This window comes from Trichogramma pretiosum, unplaced genomic scaffold, assembly GCF_000599845.2.
Source record: "Trichogramma pretiosum strain Unisexual culture from Peru unplaced genomic scaffold, Tpre_2.0 scaffold4, whole genome shotgun sequence".
NCBI classification, from domain to species: Eukaryota; Metazoa; Arthropoda; class Insecta; order Hymenoptera; family Trichogrammatidae; genus Trichogramma; species Trichogramma pretiosum.
The window spans coordinates 178,421-205,391 of record NW_019641688.1 but is presented as its reverse complement, the minus strand read 5'-3'; the positions used below and the strand labels follow the sequence as shown (position 1 = coordinate 205,391).

General features: G+C 40.5%; 2 protein-coding genes across 3 annotated transcripts in view; both read left to right on the top strand.

Annotated features, from left to right (window-relative positions):
• The window catches only part of LOC106656072 (zinc finger protein jing), a 57,554-nt gene extending 37,523 nt beyond the window's left edge, over nucleotides 1-20,031 (top strand). The window contains exons 2-8 of one of the 2 annotated variants that reach the window (XM_014376719.2): nucleotides 15,616-16,270; nucleotides 16,355-16,645; nucleotides 16,790-17,215; nucleotides 17,305-17,484; nucleotides 18,176-18,451; nucleotides 18,531-18,598; nucleotides 18,677-20,031. In XM_014376719.2, coding sequence (XP_014232205.2) covers nucleotides 15,616-16,270; nucleotides 16,355-16,645; nucleotides 16,790-17,215; nucleotides 17,305-17,484; nucleotides 18,176-18,451; nucleotides 18,531-18,598; nucleotides 18,677-18,860 — 2,080 coding nt within the window. In that variant the 3' untranslated portion in view covers nucleotides 18,861-20,031. Of the gene's footprint in view, nucleotides 1-15,615; nucleotides 16,271-16,351; nucleotides 16,646-16,789; nucleotides 17,216-17,304; nucleotides 17,485-18,175; nucleotides 18,452-18,530; nucleotides 18,599-18,676 lie in introns of both variants that reach the window. The other variant, XM_014376718.2, reaches the window with a different exon arrangement.
• A 4,121-nt stretch (nucleotides 20,032-24,152) lies between these two features.
• On the top strand, nucleotides 24,153-24,756 carry LOC106655985 (E3 ubiquitin ligase complex SCF subunit sconC-like). The gene is made up of 2 exons (XM_014376595.2): nucleotides 24,153-24,404; nucleotides 24,523-24,756. The coding sequence occupies exons 1-2, from the start codon at nucleotides 24,243-24,245 to the stop codon at nucleotides 24,754-24,756; spliced, it is 396 nt and encodes a 131-aa protein (XP_014232081.1). The 5' UTR covers nucleotides 24,153-24,242.
• The last annotated feature ends 2,215 nt before the right edge of the window (nucleotides 24,757-26,971 follow it).

The following is a 26,971-nucleotide window of genomic DNA, read 5'->3' as shown; positions in this document are numbered from 1 at the left end:
TAATGTTCGTGGACTAGGAGTCCGACATTTCAGATTTTTCGAGGCTCCGTTTCGCTCTAAAAAAATTATTTTCGTTAAAAAAAGCGTATATATATTTTATCATTTTTTCTTGAGTCAAGCCGAAATTCGTGTACGACCGGGATAGTTTCGATATAAACAAGACTCTTGGTGTATCATTTGAGGTAGGAGGGGGGGAGGGAGGATCCTACAATGGCTATGATTAGCCTCATTAATTCATCTCACAAACTTCTTAAAGCTAAAAAAAAGATTTTTGCTTTCGAGTTTTCAAAACACCATCGGTTGATAAAATCTAAAAGCTAATGATCAAATATGACACCTTAGATTTCGATAAATCTCGTTTCAACACGAAAAACTGTAAAATAAATAGAAGAATAGATAATAGGGAACGGTTTAACCGCATAAATAAACAACATGCCTACACGTAGCACGATGGACAACGATTTAAAAACATTGTACACGCTCAATATCAGTGTTTTGATTGACGAAGCTTCTCTCTCGGTAAGCAATATATATGTACGACTTGTAAACGCAAGAAGAAGTTGCTGCACGCAGCATTGTTTGTATTAATGATTTGTATTTAATTTTGTCAACACTCGTACGAAATGAGTCGCTGTACATTGTCATTTGTTCTGGTGTACATGCATCAACAACATTGACGTACTGACAGCTTTGTAAGTAGCCGTCGATGTCACAATTAGCCACGAGTCGATTGAATATACATTATGAGAAGAAAAACGCGACACGACAAAATGACTGTGCATTTACAATATATAACATGTAGCAGCGTCCGCGTGAGAATGCACTGTTACACGACTTCGCATACAGCTCGCAATATTCACAGCCATCGCAGCTTCAAAGATGATCCTCGCTCTCTCTGTCTGCTGTATACTTATAATCTCTCTGAGCTGCATACGACGCGAGTCAAGAACTGGGGTTCAGTGCTCCCTCTCGCTCTCTGCCTCTTTTGCGCGTGTTTTGCTCGTTTAGTTGCATTGTGTCGGTCGAGTCTAGTGCACTGCTGCGGCTCTCGCGCTCATCAAAACTAAGCCTGCGCCTCCGTCGCGGCCGTCGTCGTCGCTTTTATAAATAATACCGTGATGCTTACCATCCGATGCGGTTTGATCTGAGCTAGACTGCATAACTATCGATCCCTGGCTATGCGTCATGCTTTTCTCACGAAATTTGATTGATCGAGATAAACCGATGTATGTAATTTTTCTTTCATCGTTAGCTTTAAATTTTTATGAAGATTTTCGAGAAAAAAATAGGTCGTAATGACTCGGATTACACGAAACCGTTTCAGTCCATTGAAATTACTCCATAAAATTGTATTTGTATTCACGATCGCAGCATACAATCGGTCGTTCAGTCGGAAGAATTCGTCAAATCGGAATTCACTGCGGAGCCCTCGGCCAAACGCTCGGGGTGGCTTATCAAATCCAAATCATTAGTATTATCCGTACACAGACACACGCACATGTATTTGTGTGCCTTCGGCTCGGTTCGACCGATGACGACCGGAGTTACGTGACGTTACTGGTGGCGTTGTGTCGATTCAGCATGTCTATCTCGCTCGCATCGCACACACGCATATCAAACGCCTGTATGAACATTTGCGGTACTTTGCTGAGGTACTTTTGACGTGAATTACAAATTACAATTTGTTTGATTGTATAGTTGAAGGACTTTTTAGGATTAATCGGTGGTACAATTAAACTGGCACTGATTTGCTCGATTTTGTAGCAATACAAATTGAATTCTCTGCGTCGGCAGTTTACTCAAAATTTCCGAAAATATATTTCAAAGCCTCTAGATTGTTTTACCTCGGGTGTGTAACGATATGTACAGTGTGAAACATGATTAAATGATCGTATGGACATCTATGAAAGAGGCGCACTTCAGCAATTTTCAGGGTATATTATAAATACTCGATAAACTGTCAATTTACTCCGAAATTTGAACGGAAAACGAAAATTGAAAATTCATCGGATTACTTTAGCCTTTGAAGAATAAATTTTTGCACATCTGTGCACGCACATTATGTTATAAGCGTGCCGTAGCGTCCGTCGTCGCCGTTGACGTACAATGACTCATATGTATAATACGCCGAGATCATCCGTGTACTGCACTTCACTTCAGCGTGAAACAATGCATTTCCACGTGTATGGCCATAAAGACGTAAAAAGGCTGAATTTAAATGTAAATTGGATTAACGCTCCTGCCCTCAACACACACTGCGACCCATTATATACATATCTCCCCCCGTACATACGATCGTGTGTGTATTAATGTGCCACGCGCCCTTTTGCCTATAGATACACTCACACACATACACGCACAAATCATATTATGTGCGTACGCTGCAGACATCTTCCACAGATGCATATCTTATTTTTCTTTATTTTTCGCTGTTGTTATCATTATTATTTTCATTCTGTTATCGTCACGGGTCTCGAGTTCAAAGGACAAAATTCACGGTCGAAGGGATCTCTCGACCGCACATGCGACGATGTACGTATATAATATAGGCACAATAATTGCTCCTTTGCTCGGCGTTAATCACGTACAATGCATGCAAGCGCGCGTTCCAGAGAGGGCGAGGGATTAGACTGGCTCGTGTACTGGATATAAGGTGTTGTAAAAAAAAAAAAAAGAAGAATCAAAAGTATGAGGTATAGAGTAGCGGGTTTCACAATATACATACAGATGTTCTACCCGAGCTTCACAGAGGGTATACTCTGCTACGCTAGAGAGAAAAACTGCGGTATAGCGAAAAGAAGGGGGGTGGCCCTTTTTTTTAATTGCCCTTTGGTGGCGCGCGCGCTCGTTTCAGATGATTCCCAGGGTTAATCTTCGTCTGGTCTCTTTAAAAAACCGCGCACGAAGATGATTAGCTATAGGCTTTATATCCTTACCACCCCCGTGTAGCTTCAACTGTTTCATAGTCGAGGAAGAATACGCATATAGATGAAAACAAAAAAAGAAGAAATAATACGAGTTCGTGAGCAGCATGTAGTACATAATAGTGAGAGATAGAGCTCTAGAGAGAGAGAGAGAGAGAGAGAGAGAATTCCAGAATGATTATTCGAGAGAGAGCTGTAACCCCGCGTTAAACTGCAGCCAAGACCTCTCGGCGCAATTGGCGAGTTTCGATACATTCACGTTCGGCCACATACACATCGTGCACTATACTACACACGTGAGCTAAAATTACCCGAACGCATTCCGAATATATACCGTGTATATAAAGTCTCTCTCTCTCTCTCGTTATGCAATTTCATCGGGTCTACATACGCGTGCGTGCTTATTACCCATGCACATTCACACACATTCATCCATCGTACGGTGCATTTGTTGTTAATGTACATTCACAACTATAATAACCACCAACAGTCGAGAGAGGGAGCGAGCACAAGCCTCGGCTATACGATTATTTCGTGCACCGCCACCAAATCGCCAGGCACAGAGCATCCCTGTGGAATAGTTCACGATTTGGAAACTCTATACTTTTGCGTATAAGATTCGGCTATATCACTGCGCTCATAATATTGCGAGTTAGCTGCCTGCTGCACACGGTTGCTCTTTGCTGCCGTGAAAGCAAGCGAGAGAGAAAAGTGCCAGGCGCCTCGTTATGTACATTAATAATAAAAAAAAAGCCCAGGGGATGCGGCTCGTCGTCGCGTCGGGTCGGATTTTGGGTCCTGCTCTCTCGGCAGGAGGTCGCTTTGCTCTGCTCTGTTCCATCGTTAGCCTGCTGCCAGAACGGCAGCCGCACACACGTACACGACGGCTAAAAGATAAATGTAAATATGACTCATACTGAGCGCACTACATGAAGTCGATCCCTTACAAATACATAAGGCATATACGAATAGTAAGCTCCAATCTCGTATGCCTGTGTGTGTACGTGATCACACGCGTAATAATAAAGTTCACGTTTTTGCCTTTATCAGTATTTTCATACGGAATAATAATCTCACCCTCGCGCGCATCGGTGGCGACGACGGCGGCGATAGTCAGATGTTGTCGATTTATACGTACTCGTACGCGTACATTTATTCAGCTACGTTACAAACCCGTGACAGTTCACACAGTCGAATAGTCGCCGATTTTCTAATAACCTCGCGCACAATAATTTTTCAACGCGCCTCGTAATAATAATTTTGCGAAAGTTTCAAAGGAAACTCATATCGGGTTTTTAGTCGCTTTGTACGCTCGCCGCAGGATTAGAAGCTCTCCGCATACACACGCCATTATGCAACGCGTGTGTGCGCGCGTGCTCTTTTTTATCTGCACGTCGCTGCGGAAAATGAGTATTCGAAATGACGCGTGTGTTATTGCGATTCTCGCTATGCACGTGCGTCTGCTTCGGCGTGCATATTTGTAAGAGCCTTGGTCAATCTCGGGAATAACGAAGCGCCATGAAAGACCGCGCGACCATTATGCTTTGACGGTGTTCGTGCACAGAAGCCTATGTTATTATTATAATATTATAGTGTTCACCATATAGTTTTGATATTTTTTCAACATATGAATCTTTATTTCTGATTCAACTTTTATTTGTACAATCTGATACATCGTTTGATTCTTTTTGTGCTCTAAGTGTAACAGCTATTATTGTAAAGAGCAAGTGGAGGAAGATTTAACTTTTAATTAAATTATTTAATGTACAAAGTTTCACTTGTCTCTGTCTCTTAGTGTGCTTTCATAACTCTCGAGTAAATACAATAAGGATTCGAGCTAGATTTGAGTAAGCATTAACTGGAAAGACAAAGTTATAATATGAAATCAGATTGATTAAACAAATTTAACAAATAATAAATGCAGTCTTAAAAATTTATTTTTTTTATCTAGTAACCTAGATCAGCAATTAGCTATCCTTGAAAGTTTGTTTCTACCCACATCTCTTTTTCCATCTCTCTCTCGCTCTCTTTTAGTATCTTTCCTTTCTTTTGACTCGGAGCTGTGCCCGACCAACTTGGCTCATAAAAACCAGTTATCGGTGTTTCGCTCAAACGTATCCTTCCATGAGATTGTATCACTTCCTGTCTAGCAGCCAGTCAGCTGTCATTAAATTAGCGCCGATGAGCACACACACACACGCGCGCTGTAGTGTAGCAGCAGCACCAACCCTAAACTTCGAGACGTCATTTTGCACTGTAGCGCACGATATCGTGTGATCGCAGCAGCAGCTTCCCTTCCAAGTACGCGCGACACGTCCGCCCTCGTTGCCGAACTATACGAACCCCTTCATCTTTGCCCCGAAGGAGAGAAAACCATGTGTTTGTGACGTATTCTTTTTTTCGTTCCTCCTTCTCTTTCTGCATGTATGTATAGCCGATCAAAAGTGATGCGTTATTTGCATGTGAATGAGATGAAAGGACCCAAAACGGCGGGGTTGAAGCGCGTCACATACGTATATTGCCTCGCGGAGGCCATATATACCCCCGCTGAACGGATCGATCTAGATTTGCATAGATTTCGGTTGCTAAGAATTAGCTGACAATCAGTGCTTTATAGCCAGGCGAATCGGCTGCTGCCGCCGCCGCCACCGCTTGCTTGACGACCGTGACAAATTGGGAATTGGCAGGCACTTTTCACGGCAGCGCGCAGAAATCTTTTCTAATAAATGGAGGATAAGCTTTTATTGTACTTTCGCTGTACTCCGAACAACTTCTAAACTCACTTAAACTGAAATGGATATGGAATTTTTCATATTAGATTTATACTTATATATATGGATTTCGGACTTTCGGGTAGGAGGGTCCGAAAGAAACTTTGACAATTTATTCCAACGCGCTGTGTTGTACACAGCACCCATGCTACCATGTACGCGCTCGTTTTACGGTATAGGAAGAGGGGGGGTCTTCTGATTCCGACTGCGCCGTGTATAGGAAACTTTGGGCGCGCCGCGCCGCCGCGTACCATAGCGGAGAAGTTTCCGCGAGTGCGCAAAGTATGAAAGGGATCTTTCCCAAAGTAGTTGGTTTGCTATAAAATGTCTCGAGGTGAAACTTCGTCGTCGTCGTCGTTTTCTCGAAGTGTCCATATAATAACAAATTTCAGGAACACCTTGCAGCACTCGACAAGACAGAGCGAGAGAGAGAAAGGCTCGACTCGACTTATCTAACCCCTTTTAAATTTTATGACTCGAAACCCGAAACGCTATTTAGATTAGTTTCTCGACTCTATATAGACTTTTTTTTGTCTGGCTCGCTGCTACTGCTGCTGCTGCTATCCAATAAATTACACACACCCACTATACGCCATAGTGTGCTCGCTCAAAGGCGCGATCGTAATATCTAAAAGCCTCGAAGAGCAATAAAATAAAATTGCCCGCAACCTAATTTTTTTTCCGTTCACCCTTACGTATAAACACACACAATGTGAGAGAGAGATACGAACCTCTCGAGCGAGAGTCGGAGCTATAGAGCTCACAACCCCTTCCTTTAGCTAGCTCGGCCACGCGCGCGCTTACAGTAATTTCAAACACATCGAATTAAATACGCGCGCGCGCAACCCCGTGTACCGAGAAAAGAGTACGTACGTGAAAGAAAAGAAGCATCGACCGACGACCACCGATTCGAATAAAACGTTGCACGGTGTGCGCCGTGCGCGCTTCTGCATGTATCAGTGCTGCATCGCAGTTATCGTGCACAGTGTGCGATGTTATAGGTACGCGAGCACGCGCTCTACCCCAATGGCTCGTCTTCTTTCTCTTCTCCGATGCGCGTCTAACCCTTTTTAGTCGAGCGTGTCGATGGTATACATACGCACGTGCGCTACTTTTATCGTATAATAATAATGATAGTAATGAAGCTGCATCGTGCATGCACGTACAATATATAATACGCGCATGCATACACACGCAAGAACGACCCAATGTTCCGACTAGCTCTCGGCCTGTAAGTATCGATTATTTCGTCTCTCTCTCTCTCTCTCTCTCTCTCTCTCTCTCTCTCTCGAATAGAGTCGCGTCGCTGCTACTACTACTACTATACCTATTATGTGAACTTGGAGCGAGCTGTATAAGCTGATGCGCCTCCTCACAAATCGCCTCGTCGCGCGCCATTATATATTATTCTCATTTGCGAAGCATCAGCAGCTGATATTTTGGTTGAAATTTTACGAAGGGTAATCGCGCGTGAAGCGTTGTACGCGACGATTGAAACGAGAGGATTTTCGGTGGAAATAAAGATCCTGCGAGTCCGTGTGATCGGATTAAAAGAGGTAGAAAAAGAATGAACGGCGATTAATTCGAATAAATATATGACGCCGAGCGCGGCAGTTTCTTTGCGCGTACATATACAACACTTGTTCTTAAGGGATTTAATGCTGAGTGAGACAGAGAGCTTTGAACGCGCTGAATGAATATTAATTGGCTCAAAAATTCATCCGCATATTGAGCAGTGCCAGAGAGCGGCGTCTCGCGGCCCTTCAAACATATTAAATCAATCCCCGACTGAGACCGAGTACTACTGCGCTCTGCACTCGCGTGACTTTCTGTGTATATACTCAAACTTTGCACATTTCTCCGAGAAAAGCACATGATCCACGAGAGAGCGAGAGAGGGAGTGAGTGGAAGAGAGTCCTCTTGTCTTTTGGCATTTACATATTTTAGAGCTAGAGCTCTGCGCGCGTCTGCGACGAGAGAGGTCAAATGCCCCGAGAGCGAAAGAGGCGGCACGGAGGAGAAAGAGAAAACGGAGGGACGACAAAACGACAGGAGTGAAAAAGGACGTTTTCTGCCATTGTAATTCTCTGTCGCACGTATAAAGCAGGCCGTAGCGGCGGCGCGTCGTATAATGGTATGATATATAATTTAGAGATTCGCTCGCATAGAGCTGAGCTGTTAGAGTAGCAAAGCTAGTGATTATATTATTTTTCAACGCCACCGTAGTTAGGATGAAACTTTCGATTACGCAATTGAAACCGTTACGACGTGCCGAGAGTAATCGATGCCGTAACTTATTCCCTATGATACCATTTATCGGAATAATTTTTAATCTTTCGTCCTCTGTTTGTCGCTCTTCGCTGCTGCTGCATCCCCTCGTGTATAAAACGCGGCGCAGTGCGAATGCGGCTCGAACGAATTTATATATAAAAAAAGAAGAAGAGAAAGAGAGGAAACAGCTCGGGCACACACAATTTTGTAACGCCATAAATTACAGCGAAACAACGGCGGGCGAGAGAGGGACGAAAACGAGGATTCGTACAGTGCAAGTAAAATGAAAAAAAAAAACAAAAAACAGTCCGACGACTCGTTCGCGTGTGTGTATATAATTCAATTGAATTTCCGCGTGCGCTGTCGCACGCAAATGTTATCCATTTTATATATGTAGTATATGTTTGAATGTTATACGTTTATGTACTACTGCTGGGCCGTCAGAGAACGCGCAGCAACAAATATTCACAATTACGACGGATATATGATTACAAATATCGCGCTCGCGCGCGCGAGAGCCTGCTGTGCGTGAGCGTATTTGTTTTTAACGTGACTATTTTTTCCACTCGTTGTTTTTTTTCGCTTCTTTCTTCTTTTTTTTTGTGTGTGTATTTTCGCAGAATGTAAATCTCTCGGATGCGTAAGTGCAGGGTCATAGTTATTACCGAGAGCGGATTTAGTATTTATGTGATAAAAAGCGATTGGAGTCTTGTGCTTTTTAAATTATTCAGTCGGCACTCTGCCTTTTCGCGGCGAATCAATGCTAAAAGTTTGAATAAAAAAATACGCATTTAGACACAAACACACATCGACGCGCTTATAATATACACAAATACGGGAGATAGACGCACGTGCCGGAGATTATCATATTATACTCCTTCAGGACAACAATACGTCGATCCGAGCACTTAAATCCTTGTGCGCGCGTAGACAGACACACACACACACACGAACACAAATAATATATCTATTCATTTTGGGCGCAAACTTCGCGTGTAACACTTCATCCCTCATCCTTACATTATACTCTCTCTATGTGTCTCTCTCTCTCTCATTCACCCCGTCTCGCTGCTGCTTCTATCTCTTATTTCTGCACGATCAAGTATTCTTTCTGGGTCATCTTCGGCCCCCTTTAACCATCGAGCGCTTGTCCGTATACGTCTGTCGTCCCTTTGGCAGCTTCGTCGCTGGCTGGCTTTCTCTCTCACGCTTAGCTCGAGCTCGCTCGCACGTACGACACGCACCCGAGCTGCCGCTACTGCACGAGCGCCAAGAGATGAAAGCAAAGTGTTGCTCGTGCGCGTCACATTTTACAGGGGGTACGGTCTTGGTCGTCGGCTTATAATACGTATATGTATGAAACGAAACGCGGAGAGAGAGAGAGGAAAGTGGTATGAGAGCAAGATTGACGCTTTACTACCGGATCGAGTAGTGTGCGCGTTTCATAACTTCCGTACTTTTGTGTTATTGTACTTTTGTTGCAGATGCGGCCCATAGTCACAGATGTTCAGGTGCATCTGGTCTTGGTTTCGAAAGTTTCCTTACCTTTACCTGAATGTAAAACTATATGGTGTATTGTTTCTATATACAGTCATTACAGCGGCAATTTTTTCTCATTTAAAACGTTTGAGACGATCGATGAACGAGCAAAAGATGAGCTACCATTATGTAGTTTCTACATTATGTAGTTTCTGCTTAACAAGATCGAAATAGTGTCCAGAAAAAGTAAAGGAAGGAAAAGCGATGATTTCTACGTGATTCGACGAACGAAAAGCTCTGGCGCGCGGATCAAATATCGGAACGAGATTAGATTTAACGCTGACCCCCTCGAGTATACACGTCGAGGCTAACAATGAATGCAAGTAGAGACAGACAGAGAGAGACGTGGAGTGGGTCGAAAAAAGTTCACTCGCATAGACTTTAGTCTCGCTTAGAAGTCAAAACGTCGAGAGGAAAATATCTCTCTCTCCTTTCGTAGTTCGGCCGTTCAGAGCGGAACTAACGAAGCGTGAAATCGCCTTAGTGCCCTCATTAAATGAAAAAAAAAGAGAAGAAGAATACACCTTTGCTATCGGGGGCCCGGCACGGGTCGCGTTACGTTCAACCTTGAAAGAGTTATATTGTTGTTGTATACCCATATACCTACCCTGACCGGTCCGTCTTCCTCTCCGCTTCTCTTTTCCATTATCCGCAATGGCCTGTGCGTGGATCTAGTCGAATTGAAAAAAAGGGGGGAAAGAATCTTATATTAGGGGAGAATTATATAATGAAATAGGTATAAGGGAACGTTTTAGAAAAAGTATTTTCTCGAAGCCATAGATCGAGTTTATTATTTCCAGTCCTTGCTAATAGAAAATCAAACCTCCCTGACTCTTGTCCCCAGTATATAACAGTCGGAAAGCGAGAGCGAGTACACCCGGCTAATTCGATTTCTGCAGTACAATGAATTTTCATATTTCATTATATCAGCGCGCGATAAGATTCGGTGGTAATAAGAGATTTGGTGTGCCGCGCGCGCGCGCAGTAGTTCGTATAAATAGCCCATTTCTCGAGGCGACTGTCACGCGCACACGCGACGGCATACACATCTATACAGCAACGCTATGTGTACTAATGTAATTCAATTTACCATATTGAATTTACTGTGCGAACTGTGAGCTCTCTCTCTCTCTCTTCTGCATCGCACGCGCAGAGGCCACCCCAAAGATTCGAGCTAAAATGTGAATTCTAGATTTTCGCCCTATACAACGCGATTTCGTGCGCTTCTACATATACATGGAGCAGCTGCAATTTTCATGGAGAGACGAGCTGATTTTCTCCAAGTTCGTGCAAGATAAAAAGTATAGAGTTCCCTATGCTCGACGCAATCTGCTCGAAATGTATGACGGTGGGATATAGACGTCAGTTTCCTTTGAAGTTTGATGACGCGCCTGAGACGTGTAACTTGAGAAAAAGTATAATGCTTGACTCAACATTACGTGTGAAATTGCGGTTTATTTCAAAGTTGACCTTTGTCAGTTAAATTAAAATAGAAAATTGTGATTTAACGAAAAAAAGTATCAATGTTATTTTTGTGGTTAACTTTAAGCCCGTAGACACACAGTTGGCCCATCATTTCCAGCTCGTATTTGCGCGCTCGATAGACTTAACATACCTATACGCGGCACATAACTTGTTATAATAAAGCCAGTTTGTGCACGTATGTATATTTGGTTTCGCCGGAGCAGCAGCGGCAGCAGTGGTTTGGGCGCTAAAATTCAATTTGTTCTTCTCTTTGAAGCCATACCCCGAACATACGTATGCATATGATGTACATCGCGCGGGGTGCGCGCTTACGTGTGTACACAAGCGGCGCGGATCTGCCTCCACGCACCGCTCCGAGTCGCGCGCGCGCTACACACACGAATTACTCCTTTATATGCAGTCATGTAATTTTGAATATTTTTTTGCTTCAATGTGTTCGGCGTGAAGCGCTACCACCCCGTACTATAAGCTAGCGAAATTTTGAATATTTTTTTAGTAAATATCGTGCGCGGCGGCGCGCCACAGGCACGCACGGGGCTTCGTCGTGCCATGTTTACACGGAGCTAGACGACGTCAAAAAATTGAACTCGGGACAACGTATGTGTATAGCTTATCCGCTACCCTCTTCCTTTTTTGCTTGCGCGCGAGCGCCACTTCGACTCTCCGAAGTATTAGCGAATTTTTTTCCCGACAGTTTTGCATTTTAAAACGCTATTTTGAAGTATGCTCGCACGATGGTACGATCGCGGAAGGGCTCCTGGGTGTAACATCTATTATCGCGAGCAGCGCGTTCGGGTGAAATTGTTTTTCCAAGTGTGCTATTAACGATTCAAATAGTTTTAAACGTATTCAAAGAAAAATTTGCATCCATATAACAATTTTTCATGAATATTTACCGCTTCGCGTGGAGTGTATGATAAACCGTGTGTGGTAGTTCGAGAATCAACCTCATGCTCTCACCGAGTGTAATATTTCACTTTTTTCGTGCGTGAAAATACGTTACTCATTTTATATTTCATATATATTTTAAAAATATATTTCTCAAACTCGTTTGTGTCAATCATAAGAAAATACCTAACGAAATCAATCATTTTATTGTTTCAGGTGAGCAACATTAAACAGTTTGACTGGGAATATAGTTGATATGCTATTTTACAACCTAAATATCCGTCCCCCGAGTTCTGAGTAAGTAAAGAGGCTTGTGTAGTCTGATTTAATTAAGTGGGTAGTTTGCCTGCCCTCGCAAATTCTATAGGCATACGAAATTCAGACGTCTTAGTGGTTGCTTTAATCAGCCCAGACGTCTGCCTGCTGTCTGTTGCGTTACACTGCAATACCTCTGAGATCCATTCGATCTCTCGGGTCATTTATTCAATGCATATAAACACGGCGCGCGGCGCGTGCGTAAATATATATTATAAGCTGTCATCTCAAAACGGAAAGAAATTTATTTCGCATAAAGTCGAGCGCACGAGCGTGAATCGAGTACGGTGTAAAGATGGTTTAGTAATGGTTTTTCAACGCGCCGCGCCAAAAGGTGAGAGATCAATAATGACGCGCCGCTTGCCTGTTTGCCTGCTGGCGCGGAGTAGTCGAGCTTTCAATCAGGGCTAAAGTCCTTGGGCGCGCGCACGCCTTGCACCGCGTGCCAGAGAGGAGCAATTTCTCAGCTGATTATTCCGTAATTCAATATTTGTCGTTTCTACGCTAGAAGAAATAAGCTCGCGCGAGCAGCAGCAGCAGCAGCAATATACGTATATAACGCGATGGAAGGAGGATGGTACTGCGCGCTACTTTTTTTATTTTGCTTCGTTCTGCCGCCCTCTTAGTAGTCGCGCGCCTCGAGACGTGTGAAACGTGATTACAGCTTGGGCTCGAAGTAAATTAAAAGGAAATGATTTGATCGCGTTCAATTATGAAAGTTGCAGGCAAATAAAGTAAATAAACGATGAAGCGCGCGTGGCGAGTTTATGTTAAAACCACGTTGGAAAATAATTTATTTACTCATGCGCAGTTTGGAAATCGATAGCTCCTATACATATCCAATGGATTTCTCTTTAATCAACGAAAAGTCGACGAGTTTGCTGCTGCTGTTGCTGCTGCTGCATTCGACGTGGCCGTGGACGCGCGCGCTATTTATTCGGCGCGAGGGAAAATTTAATTTAAAATTTTCTATTCCCAACCTCGTGTGTTTCTTCGTCGTTGCGCGCGCCTGGTGTAAAAACGCGTAAATCAAGTGCGACTAATTTTAATCAAGGGCGGCGCCGCTGGCGAGCAGCGAGCGATATAGAAATTTCCGGACGTTAAAGAACAAATCCTAAAGGGATAAAGGGGTAATTATAAAAGGTTTTGCGGGTGCAGAAGGGCGTGAGAGACTGGCTCTCGCGCGCGCGTTATACACTTACTTAGTTACTTACACCACTGCGCTGTGTGTGCGTGGCGCGGCACGCACTGCAGCACAACTCTACGCGGAAGACCGGCCGCGCGAAGGAAGAAAGTGTTTCTGAACGTATAATAGTAATTAGCTTTTAGCGAAAATTTATACGAGGGTGCGGTTCTCTCTCGGCTCTCTCTCTCTCTCTCTCTCTCGTGTTGTAATACAGATGGACGCCGCGAAGAAATTTATATCTCGTCCTCGGGAATTTCAAGATGTACCGTGTGCAGTGCGGAAGACGAAAGAGCAGAAGTGGTGGTGCCATCCCTTTCCGCGCGCTCGCGCCCACGTAGTTTTAATGGACTTTGTGTTTTTTGCCTTGTTAAGGACTCTTCTTCTTCGGCCGTAATTCCTTCGGAAGGCTGCAAGAGAGCAGAAGGTAAATTTCGCGAGTTATTGGGATGGTTGCAAGCGCGTTAACTCAAAGCCGCAAGTACAAAAGATTGTGCATCGTACGTCTACGCGCACCTACAAAGAATATCGGTACAAGTAAATTCGATGTTCTCGAACGCGAGCACCCGTAAAGGTGTTTATATCATATGCACACTGTCGATACGCAATTTAGAAACGGAGACACCATCGACGACGCCTGCCTGCCTGTTTGTATACACAGTGCGTAAGTCATATACTCATCCTTCGGAGCGATGTATCCATAGTATAGAGGCTATTAAAACCCAAGCTGCTGTATCGATCGGGACGCGTGCGTGCAGTGTGCGCTCGCTCGAGAGTGTACTCTACTACGTACGCGTGCATGTAACCGTATATCTCTGTGCAGCTGCATCGGCGATATATATAAAAAAAACATTATATATCGCCGCAAGGATAAAGTATCGCGCGCCGAGCGTATATTGTTCGTTGTGTATATATTTACGCCTCGGTACCTTGTACACTTATACGGCGATGTTTATAATGACGCTCTCTCTTTACGAGTCAAAACTTCGTGATTGGTTTGCTTGGTCGACTTCTTGCTCGGGATTCGATTCTCTTCCTACTACTGGCGAAATATAAATTTAGAAAAGTTTACTGAAATTTCGCTGTACGTAACGCCGGCTGCTCGCTGCAGCGAAACACTCAATGGAGCTTCTCGAATTAGAAGTTGGCACTGTGCAGCACGTAGACGACGCAGCAGCAGCAGCAGCAGCAGCAGCAGCGCAGGGACTCTCAGTACAACCAGCATACACGTATACTCTCGGGCGAGCGGCTATATAACCTCCAGTCCTTTTTCTCTCGTTTCATACTCTCTTATGTGTCTGCGCGCGTCTCGTGCAGTTTGCTGTTTTTTTTTTGCCTCCGCTTCCTCGTGTCCCTACTCTCCTCCAAGAAATTATATTTAGACTCCGCGGCGCAGCGACGCGAAACAACATAGAAACGTATAGCGAGAAGTCATCGCGAAGTTACACGATGGATATTACGTAACTCCAAACGCGCTTGCTGCATTTCGTACGATTGCAATTTCTTCGCGTACTTTTTTCCAGTTTATTATTTATTACGCTTAATTCGAATGTCACGAGAATGGAAAATATTATTAGTACACGCGCTCATTTTTATCTCTCTCCGAGTGGAAGTACTCGATTCTGCTACGAATCAATTTACAATGGTAGCAGTTGCAGAAGCACTCGAACGAGTGTAAACCAAGAAAAGTATACGTTATACAGAGAGAGGGGGGATTTGCTTTGAGGGCAGACGCGGACAAATCGTTTTCGCACGAAATTGCGAACTGCTGCTGCTACCTACTACTGCGCGCGGTGAATTTATGTATCTATGTAAATTGTGTATAAAATAAAGGGGTAAGAGATGTATTCTCTCCCCGCGTAATTGCCTCGTGTGGATGAGAGACGAATGCTCGTCAAATCAAGACAAACTTACGGACAAAGTTTTAGTCTCGACTTGAATTAAAGCCGAAATCTACTCACTTAGTCCGATGAAAATAAAAGAAAAGAAAGCAATCTCGTGTTCGTCTAATTCCATGAAGTATGAATATTTAATCTGAATAGTAATGACACACCCAAACGCATTTGATGCGCCACTTGAAATTTCCACTTCCGGTATAAGCTCGTGTTTTTAATCACGCCTATAATAGTAATTTATACCTGTACCTATAAAATAGAATAATAAACTTTCATACATGATTAATCAAGTGCATTGAAACGTCTTTGCTTATATCGGTCTCCCTCTCTTTCTCTCTCCGCAGCGGGGTCGCGTCGTCCTGCCACTCCGATTGTCTCAGTCGGAGAAACAGCAGCAGCAGCAGTAGCGGCATCAGCCTCAGCGTGAGCGGCGCCTCCAGCAGCAGCGGCAGCAGCGACATCACGGAGCCGGGCTCGCCCTGCGGCAGCACCGGCAGCATCGACGAGGGCGTGCACTCGTCGCGTTCGTCGCGCTCGTCGTCCTCGACGAGCTGGCACAATCAACAACGGAGCACCAGCAACACCGCCAAGAGTCCACGGAAATCCAGTGCCAACAGCAATAACAATAACAAATCAACGGAATCGCAGCAGCAGCAGCAGCAGCAGCAGCAGCAGTGGCCCTGGACGCCGCCGCTCGCCGTGACCGCCTCCAGCAACGAGGCTTACAAGAACAAAAATCAGAAGACCGAGCCGAGGCACGGTCAGCTGCCGAGACAGCCCGACGACAGTCCCACGACGACCACAGGTAGAAAGACCAAGCGACAGTCCGCCATCGGTGCGTCGAGCGCGGGAGTCGTCGTTCTTGCCCGAGCACAGGACAGCAGCAACACTGCCAGTATCGTAATCGCCAACAAGAAGTCGGCGCAGTCCGAAGAGGAGACGCGAAAAATTACACAATTTTTCAAAGCCAAGGTCAAGCGAAGACGAGTAGCGACTAAGGTAAGCTTTTGTCGAATTACTCGCGCGTTGATGCGCATAAATATGAGACTAATTTCACTTTTGTTTTTTCATTCGTTGCAGCAGCCGTATTATCGTTGCGTGCTCAACAAGCAGGGTGGCCAGCTAGCCGTCGACAAAAATCTTAAAATGACGATCGGCAGCGAGGACAACGAGTCCGAGACACTGGTAACCGACACGAGCGACAACTCCGGCAATTCGGAAAAAGGAATGCTTCCGCCTTCACTGCCCACGGATCATCTTAGCATGGAAAAGGCACGAGTGGTACTTGTATACGAAATGCACGATCTCTCCCACCCGACGTATTACGAGGATGCAGAGATGGATACTTCTCTCGAAAAGCTCGTGATCGATGAGGTAATTGTTGACAAACACGCGATGAATGACTAAAGACAATAGCAGTTATAATTGAGCTTGATCGATCGAGACAGCTCGTGATAATTTTGACGCGCGTTCATCCGAAGGCGCCCATTAATAATAATGGACTCGAAATTTTTGCAGGATTATCGACAGGACGATGAGGGCAACGCGGATAAGATATCCGGGGACACGAAAAAAGCCGCCGACGCGAGCTCGACGTCGTCGTGCAGCGTCGACACGACGAGCAGCGTATCGTCGACCGATCTCGACGCGTCGACGACATCGATGTCGATGGACGTCGACCAGACGAAGCTCGAGGCCGCGAGGCGGCAAGAGGTCGACGACATACTGACGCCGCCGCCGAGCGATCTCAACATCAGCGACGAGTCGCTGCCCGACGCGCTGCTCATGCCGATCGAGTGCTCCACGCCCGAGGTGGACGTCGCCAAGAAGCTGAGATTCCCGCCGCGCAAGTCGCACTCGCCCAAGGACGAGAACAAGATCTGCAGCTGGGAGAGCTGCGAGGGCGCCTTCGACAGTTCCGCCAAGCTGCTCGAGCACTTACAAGTAAGGCATTGAAATTTCCCGCTTGGAGCGTCCAAAGATTCCTTTGTCTTACGAGTTAGTGATTGTAATGTTTACTTTTTCCACTCTAGACGGCGCACATATTTTCACAGCCAATGAACGATCGATACACGTGTATGTGGACTTCGTGCAAGGTGTACGGAAAGGTGTCCTGTTCAAGAAAGTGGCTCGAGGGACACGTCATCACGCACGCCGGCAACAAACCGTTCTCGTGTATAGTCGAGGGCTGCGGTGCCAAATTTGCATCTCAGGTAAATTATTCACTCGAGACTTTTCTTGAATTGATGATGCATCCGTAGTAAGTTCAATATTGCAATAGCGATAATTCATACATTACAAGCTCAACACAAATCAAATTGAATTTGTCTCGTTTACACGCATAATTTATCTGTTAACCACCAATAACAATTATTCATAGATATGTCGATAAAATTTAACTATATTCAAATTAATTAAAATTATAATTTATAAACTACAATCATACTCACGATAATTACTTTCAATGTTAATAAAAAATATTGCTTACACTTTTATTCGGAAACATAATTAGAGTCTAATAGTGCTTTTAATTGTAAATAATACGAATTTATACTTTTGAGACTTCAATAATACAAGTTTTGTACACTGATGTCTATTTGGTTCATGTAATTAATCCCGTTGATATATTTGAATAGATTAATGAGGTATCATCGAAAACAATTACGTATAGTCCTTGAGGCTGAAGTGATTTTCTTAATACCTATCTACAAAATAGAAAGTAACACCATGGGGATGTAAAAAAAGGAAAAGATAGACTTAATACTCTGGGAAGTAAAAATGAATGCTTAAGATCACATGTTTGTCAATCCGAAATTCCCTTCGACCAATACTTGTGATCTTATACATTCTCTTACTTCTCTGCCTACGCAATGTACTCAATTGTATTTTTACTTTTAATTGCAGAGTATGCTAAATAAGCATGTAAATGGGCACTTTGATGATAACATGGCGCAAAACACATCTACAGGAAAAAAGTCGACCGAGAGTACTGCAAAAATGATGAAAAAGAATGGGAAGAAGATGAGACTGCGAAAAACTCCTTATTCTGCACGAGTCACTGATCATTTTGACCCTGCAGCAATGGAATGTCTGAAATACGATTTAATAAAAATGGATAAGTCTAGAACTCAAGGGTTTTTAGCTGAGACGCCCGGAAATGCAATCACTCTTACAAGCAAAGTATGTACTGAAATAATTTCAAAATAAGCTCGTATTCTTTTCTCAAATGCATCATTTCTAATACTTTATTATTGTTTAGGTTATTGGAAAACGCACACGAAAAACCGGGGAATCTGAAGTATTAGTACAATGGTACCCAAGAAATATGTGAGTTGAATGTTTCATTGAGTGAATAATTTTTTTGGGATGCACAAATAACTAATTTATTGATTTATTTTTAAATAGCGAATCAGACGAATGGATATTAGAATGTGACTTGAGTACAATAAAACACGTACCCATCAGAAAAGCCGCACAAGAAAATGAAGAAGAACTTATTAGCTTATTATTCAAAAGTGCAAGTGAAACGTCAAAATCGGAACCAAGAGCGAGACAAAATCGCAGGAAACCTGTGCGATTCGGATTGTGATTAGTGACTAAAACGTATGCTTAAAAATTAACTTGTAAGATATAGCTACGTTCTAATTTCCTAGTCCAAGCTCTGGCGATTATTTAAAATTAATTTAAATAAATCATCACGCTCAACAGACTTTAAGTTTAAACACTCGTCTCACAGAACACGTAAGTGCATGAATGTACAAATGAAATCGTAGTATTACATGGAATATATAATCCTTCAACGATATGTATTGAACAAAAAGAGAATTTTGTTCGGTACTGTTCATGAAGATGATTCGTGACGTAATTGTAAGAATATTAGTTAGCGCTTGCAACAAGTGCTGCCACTAGAAAAAAAATAAAAACTGCCACTACAGACTTAACGAAGAATCCAATCCTTCAAAGTAAATACAATGGAATGATTATAGATAGCCTCAAAAGTGCCTCTGGTCATGCGTGATTTTTTTGATTGTATGATACTTACGAGCAAATGCAAGGCATGACCTTAAAATTTTCTGCAAAAGAGTTTTTACTAAAGCAGAAAAATCCGCAGCATTTTCCATTTCGAAAAGGAAAAAAAACATTGCACGAGGCGTTAAAATTAAGATTCAAACAAAATAATCAAAAGTAATAAATTAATAATCACTCCAGTGGCCTTAAGGATTTATATACTGCCAACTGACCATCAGTAAATTTCCTTTAAATCAAGAATACGAAAATTATCATTGAAGCTATTATTCATGACTTCTGAGAGACTGGACGAGAAAAGATTAATTTATTCTTTTTCAAATATAGTGGTTATATCGTAAAAAAGTGTTACGGGAATTTCACTAACTGTTATCACATGGCAGGGTATTGAGTTAGTTGAGTTTAAACTCAAATATTATGCGATCAGTATCGTTCGACTATTTCGTATTACAAACGCTTAGAAAATATAAATATATCCGGCTACGATTATTTATTTTTGAGCATGACAGTCATCACGTATAAAGCTTTTTGTAGTTAATTTTTTTTATAATTTTTGAATATTAATAATATTCTCAAAACATTTGAATTAGCTGAATATCAGCTGTGATGATGTATAATATAAAGTATACAAAGTCTCCTTTTAAGAAACTGTATGAACGAAATATTTTGATAATAATTAAATAAAATATTTTTTATGATTAAACTGTTGCTCTCATAAAGATAAAAATGCGGAGGCTGTGTTATATATATTTTCTATGCTAAAAGTATTACAAATAATTAAAAATGGAGGCAAAAACTTATGAAATTAAAAACCACAGAGCGAAATTAATATTTTGATTCAACGTAAATGTACAATCGTTGCATAAATAATATGCGCTGTACAGTTGTTGAAAGATGATGGATAGTTTTCACTTTTGATCAATCTAAATTGATTTGTACACTGCTTCTTTCATGACCAGTGATACAAACTCTAGATGATCTGAGAGAAATAAATGTAAATATATCGATAAATGTCAAAAGTGGCAGATGTTTCGACAACTTCTCGATTATTGTGATAAATTAATAAATATGTAAACTCGCTAAAACCATAGGGTAATTTGTAAAATAAACAAAAAATGTAAAGTTTATTTAAATCCAAGTTCGTGATGCTACGTAGTTTCATGAGATTGCCAGTTGTAAATAATTACACAGTAATGCGCATATATAAGATGATTCAAAGGAAAATTTGAAAATAAAAAAAAGAATGAAATTATCTAATATGTGTCGAATATTATTCATAATAATTTATGATATAAGCTTAGACGATTTGTCAAGAAAATTCGTGAGATATATCACACTAGCTAAGAAATACTGCCAATAAAAAGATATATCTGTGAATGTAAAATAATTTCACGATATACATAATATTTACATATGATCTAGAGACTGCAGAAGTTAAACTTTTTAGCTATTTTTATCATTATTATAACGATTATCAAATGGTTACTCTAATCGTAGATCGTGTATAACTGTTACATTAAAGAACTTGTATATGTATTTACTGCTGGAGAAAATGAAACCATCAAAAAATTAAAATGAACCACATAGTATGAAAAAAAGTTAATTTGTATTATCGAGGATTGAAACAAATGAATGTGAAAATTTTCATTTATCCAAACGAAAAATATAATCCCAATCTGGATCTCTTTAGCAACCTCGTATTAATCAAATATTTTATGGGGTAGCAATTTTTGTATATAGTTTAGAAAAATTAATATACGAATAGAAGAAAAAAAAATAAAGCAAACAAATGAATAAATATATAAATATATATATTATATAAACGAAGAAATGTCGGATGAAACTGAGTTTATTAGGTGATAGCAAGAGATTAATATTTTTCGTGAACTGTGTTGAATATTTGATGGATTGTCATAGATATTTTTTTCATCATTTGATGAAGATATAATTGATCCTATTATAATTCATAGTTGAATTTTTTGAAGATGGTGTTCAGACTTGACATGTGATTGTTTTTATAAAAAAGAAAAAACGTGTTCATGACTTAATGTATATGATTTTCTTTGCCGTTTACATCACCATAAATTTACTTCATCATAATATTTCAAAATTACATCACTGCCTGTAAAAATGAGTGCTTTTATATGCTAGTTAATACAATATATTCTAGCAGTATGAACGAAATTGTTTCCTTTAGCGATTTGTTTAAAATGTACATAACTATTATTTATATATTAATGAATGATAAATAAATCATATCACTTACACAAAGACACAAAAAAGCAAAATTATTGCAAAGAGGGAAAAAATATATAACGATATAAAATTACATCACTGCCATAAATGCACAACTGCTCTCAAATAGCAAATAGATATCTTTCTCTCTACAATAGTGGCTTCTTTTGTCTCTCGGCATGTAATATAACTGTTTTTTTTCGAGTCAGACGTATTTTGTATTTCTATTATTCAGTGATTGTTTAGAGAAATATTTGTACTATGAATCAATCGTTTAATTGGTCTGAATTAATCAATAAATGCGATCAAAAATTGAATGCCGAAGCGGCGTAAAACGATGTTCCGGCCTTTTTTAACTTCCAGTCGGTTTCAGTGTGTGCAAACGAGCGCCTAAGTTGTAAATTAGTGCGTAATTTTTTATACGCTTAACATCTGTATAACATTTATCTAAGAGCTGCATGAAATAAACATGGGACCAAATTCAGGCTTAAGAATAATGAGAGGTAGCGTTATCTAAAAACATGCGTTTTATCGTCCATAGAATGAAAATTTGATACTTTTTAAATAGTATTTGATCTCGTGTACAAATAGCAAACTTTTTAGTCATAAGTTACGTACAATTTTTGTTTTTTTCATTAACACGATGTGACCAGTTAAACGATGGATCATGCACGAATGAGCGAAATATAAGCTTCGTTGAGAAAATGAGAGAATGTTTTGCTCATATAATGTTCCCACCTTCAGTACTTGTATAATCTTTACATAATAATAAAAGAAATTTTATAAAATATTACATTTCATTTTTTCCCATAATTTTCCCATAGTTTTATTTCCACGCGAGTTGTGAAAATATGGTCACTTTTCATTTGTCATTTGTCATTCGTCATTTCTCGCCCACCTCGCTCTCTCGAACTGTGATTAAAACAAATAATAAATATTAATAACATAAGGGTCATTACAAAGTTTTTTTTATTTCAATAATTAAATATCTGCTTTATTTCGCAATTTTCATCATGAATAATAAGTAAATTATTATTTTATAATTTTATTTCGTAATTCATAATTCTATTTCGTTATTTATAATTTCATTTCGTAATTTATAATAAATATTTACTTATAATAATAACTCATTTATAATAACCCATTACTTCAGTGAGAGCAGATGCTCAACTGATAAAGTCACGTGGTCGGTTACCTGATTTTGACAGTTGTAAAAAAACCAAGTTATCATCACATGATCAGCTGTTAAAAAAACACTGTCAATACTTGGGCAAAGAACTTTCTCTTGAAAATGTGATTTTTGCTACTTTTATATAATAAAAGATATATTAAGAGATAACCCAATTTCAAAAATGATAAATTCTACCAAAAAAATGAAATAAAAGTTTTTTTTCAACGACTCACTCAAAAGTTTCTTTGCTTACAAATGAGTGTAACAATCGGAATAGACATCCCACGGTGAAGTCATTAGCATTAGAATATTACTGTACTAGGCCGTAAAACACAAAAAAAGTAGTAGAGTACGTGTAATAAGCGGCCGAGGCTGAAAAATACGGGCTTTTGGGCTTCCCTTTTCATGGCTTAGATCTTTAAGCTATCTAATTTCCAAATAATGCTCTACACACGTTACAATACATAGACGCACGTGTTGGAATTTAGTCGACAAATATGTTAATCTGATTTTTAAACGACGTTTGGATTAAAAATTTACCTCGTTAGAGTTTTCTTGATTTAAAGTCATATTGTAAACGAGGTATTCAAGCTACCTTATTGCTATACATCGAAAGATCCAAGCGCAGTGATACTGTTGTCATTTTCCGAATCTACTATACCCGAAACTTGAGTGGCGCCGCAGCGCTTGCGCGTGTTACATTGAATACATAAAGGCACTGCCCACCTGTATTTCAAAAATTTCTAGCGATATTCTTGTTCACGATGAAAACGACATCATCTTATACTTTTAGATCGGGACTTGTAGTTTGTCACTAAAATTATTATTCATTGATTATTAAAAAATTATTTTTATAAATTTCTTGGAAGCTTTATTAGTAATTTCATACATTTTTACATTTACAATATGCTATTCGCGTATGATCGCATCGACCGCAGCAAGTGATTTTCGTGAAGAAAAAGTATCAATTTTTATGAGTAAATTAAGACAAATTATGATGGATATGTATATAAACTAAATTCCGTCATCCCAATACTCCCCAGTACATCTATGATAATGTTATAAGGCTTTCCGTTGCATTATAGTGAATTCACTTTTTTCACGAAAATCACTTGCTGCGGTCAATTCGATCACATGCGGGCTTGACTGGAATTTTAACTATTTATTAATTTTCACAATTTTTTCATATTCACTCTTGGGAAGCATAATGAAATATGAAAAATCAAATTCCAACTTTGATCCAAGAGAGGGGGACAGTTGACGCGACATAGCTCATATACAATTTTTGACATTTTTTAAATCTGAACCATGACCTAGCCCCACCTACATCATTTTACCATAGTTAGAGATATGTGATTAGACAATTTAAATATATGGAATATTTTTAAATCAATAGAATATTTGCAAAACATTTGACTTATATCGTTTTTAATTTTATTACAGATGACTATCGTTTAGTTAAAAAGCGAAGACGATGTGGTTTTTGAAGCGGAGTTAGCAATTGTTAAGCGCTCAGAAGTGATACGATCACTGATTGAAATGGACGAGGATGTCTTGGATGAACCTATTCCTTTATCCAATATTAAGTCTGATTTTTTAAGAAAGATAATTGAATTCGCCACTCATCATAAAGATGATCCGATAATAAAAAATGTCAATGAGGACGTTCAAATGACGGAGTGGGACCGAGAATTTCTGCAGGTATATTTGAGTAATATTAAGTTTGAATATTTTTACTATCGAAATATAAGTTTAAAATTTTAAGTGAAATTTCAAATTTTAAATCTAACAAGTAAAAATGATATTTATAATGTTTCAGGTTGATGCTGACATACTTGCGAAGCTTTTGGAATCAGCTTACCGTTTAGGTGTAGATGATTTGACACACCTCATATGTAAGCAAATAGCAGACATCATTAAAGAATTATCTGTGGAAGAACTTAAAGTATTTTGGAAAAATTTCCATCAAAATGAGTTACATACTATAGAAGTTTATGTTAGAATAGCTCCACGACGATTTTCGACGATTATTTTGTCTTCTTTTAACAATTAGATTAAATGTTTGTGATTAAATTTATGATCTAGTTATAAATACTTATTATCATGATAAACATTGTGAAATAAAGATGATATTCAATTACTAAAATAAAAAAACTTGATTAACTTATATCGAACCATTGACATATAAATATCAGCGATCACTATAATATTTAATGTGCGCACCCCTCGACATCAGCCTGGAGGTCTAGTGCAAGCTGCAAGAGCGAAGGCAAATGGCAAATTTTAGCGGGCACAGTACCATAGCAGTGATCCATGGCTACTTAATGCAGCCTTGTGACTTCCTGTCGACGTAAATTTATATAAATCTGCATATACACAAACGCGAATCCGGCTCTCTTCGTTCCTCTACCGAAGAATATTACCGTTAGTACTTGTTTCTCTACCTGCAGATACACACACACATACACACGCGCGCGCGCATACACATGTACTTTCGCAGAAAAGCCAAGGACCTTTGCGCCAGCAGCAGTACATCTTCTCTCACTCTAATTAGAGTCCCGGATAAAAAGTCCTTTACATGTCGTACGTAGACGCGCGTATGCAAAGCACACCTATTGCGCCGAATAGACACGCTGGATACGATTAAAAATACGAACAAATTATACGAACCGCGCGCGAATGCATCATTTTTACGTAAATTATCAATCGATTTCCTACTATGCGTGACTGTAAATAAGACGCACAATGCCACAATTTTAATGAAGAAGTGAGCGTGTAACTATAGAATATATATGTATACGTGCCTCTGCACAAACGATTATTATGCTATTGACGAGAGATGAAGAGCGAGCCTTGAAAACAAAGAAGTAAATTTACGCGGTAATTATAATGGCCTCCGTTGCTTTTGCTCTTCGGATATACATTTTATTGGCTTCGATTTGCAGCGGAACTTGATATGTAGACTTTTTTGTACCCACAAAGATTATGGCGCAAGAGAGATTTAAATAACATTAATTGGGTATGAGTTAAATATATAATTAACTTGTATAGATTTTTTTTAATGATAAATAGTGCCAGACGATTGATCGTGATGCTGGAAGTCAAAGTGCGAGTCTCAATTGATTATATTAATTTTCGTAGTTCTTTTATCTGAAATAAGTGTACGATATTGACAACTTAATCGCGAAGACGAAATATGCAATGGAAGTTGTGCGTGCGCGTGCGTAGGTGTACGGCTCGCGCAAAAGGACAAAAAAGAACATTTTGAGATCTTCCTGAGTTTGCACGTACGCGCGTTCGCACGAGAGCCGCGATAAAACGTCGCTAAAAGTAAAAGTAAAAAGTAAAAATAAATAGGAAAGAAATGCACATACACACAACAAATTATCATCGCGTGCTTGGACTATATAAACTGCAGTGCGCGCCCCGAACAAAACCGGATTCTCCTTTCTTCTTTTAGTTCGATATATAGTCCGGGGGTTTATAAGAGTCCCAGGCAGCAGCAGCTTGAGAAAGATCGTTTTAATTTATTTTTAAAAGGCTCGCCACGGTGTGCACTGGGCACAACAGCACGACGGCACATGCAAACCTTCGTCATAATGTAAAGTGTCGTTAATACGTACTTGGGGATATCTCTTTCGGGATTGTTTGATTTTCTTTTGCTCTTTTCGCTTCGCCTTTCATCCAAGATAAATTGCAATGAATATCGAGCGCGCACAATACGCGGGCAATTTTTATCGAAATTTACACCGCATTTAATGTGCATAGCTCGCGCGCGCGCGTGTTACATTCGTATGTATAATCGTAGCCGCTGAAATTATATTGGAAAATCATTAATCTCTGATCGACCGTTCTGTACGAGCGCGGCTTGTCCTTTTTTTCCGTATGCAGTTCGTGTAAGCATTAAGCGCACCGCCGATCAAAAACTGTACGTCACATATGTACGTATTCGCGGTAAGTATTACAATCGTGCACAAAATCAGCAGTAGAAAATTGTAGGAGTTCGGTCAAAAAAAAAATTGAACCGTCTCTTTTTCCGAGGTGCAAGCGCGCGAACAGCAGCGTGACTCGCTGACGCCGATGGGCGCACTATATACAGTGGCCGCGTGCGCTCGGCCGCATCCGTAATTGAATGTGACGGCAAAGCCGTAAAGTTTAAAGGGGCCTCGCCCCTTCTTCACAGCGTGTTTGTGATTTTTTTCCACCTTTAAGAAACATTAAGTTTAGATGCTTATCTTCGCGAAATTTAGTACTGCTGCGATCGTTTT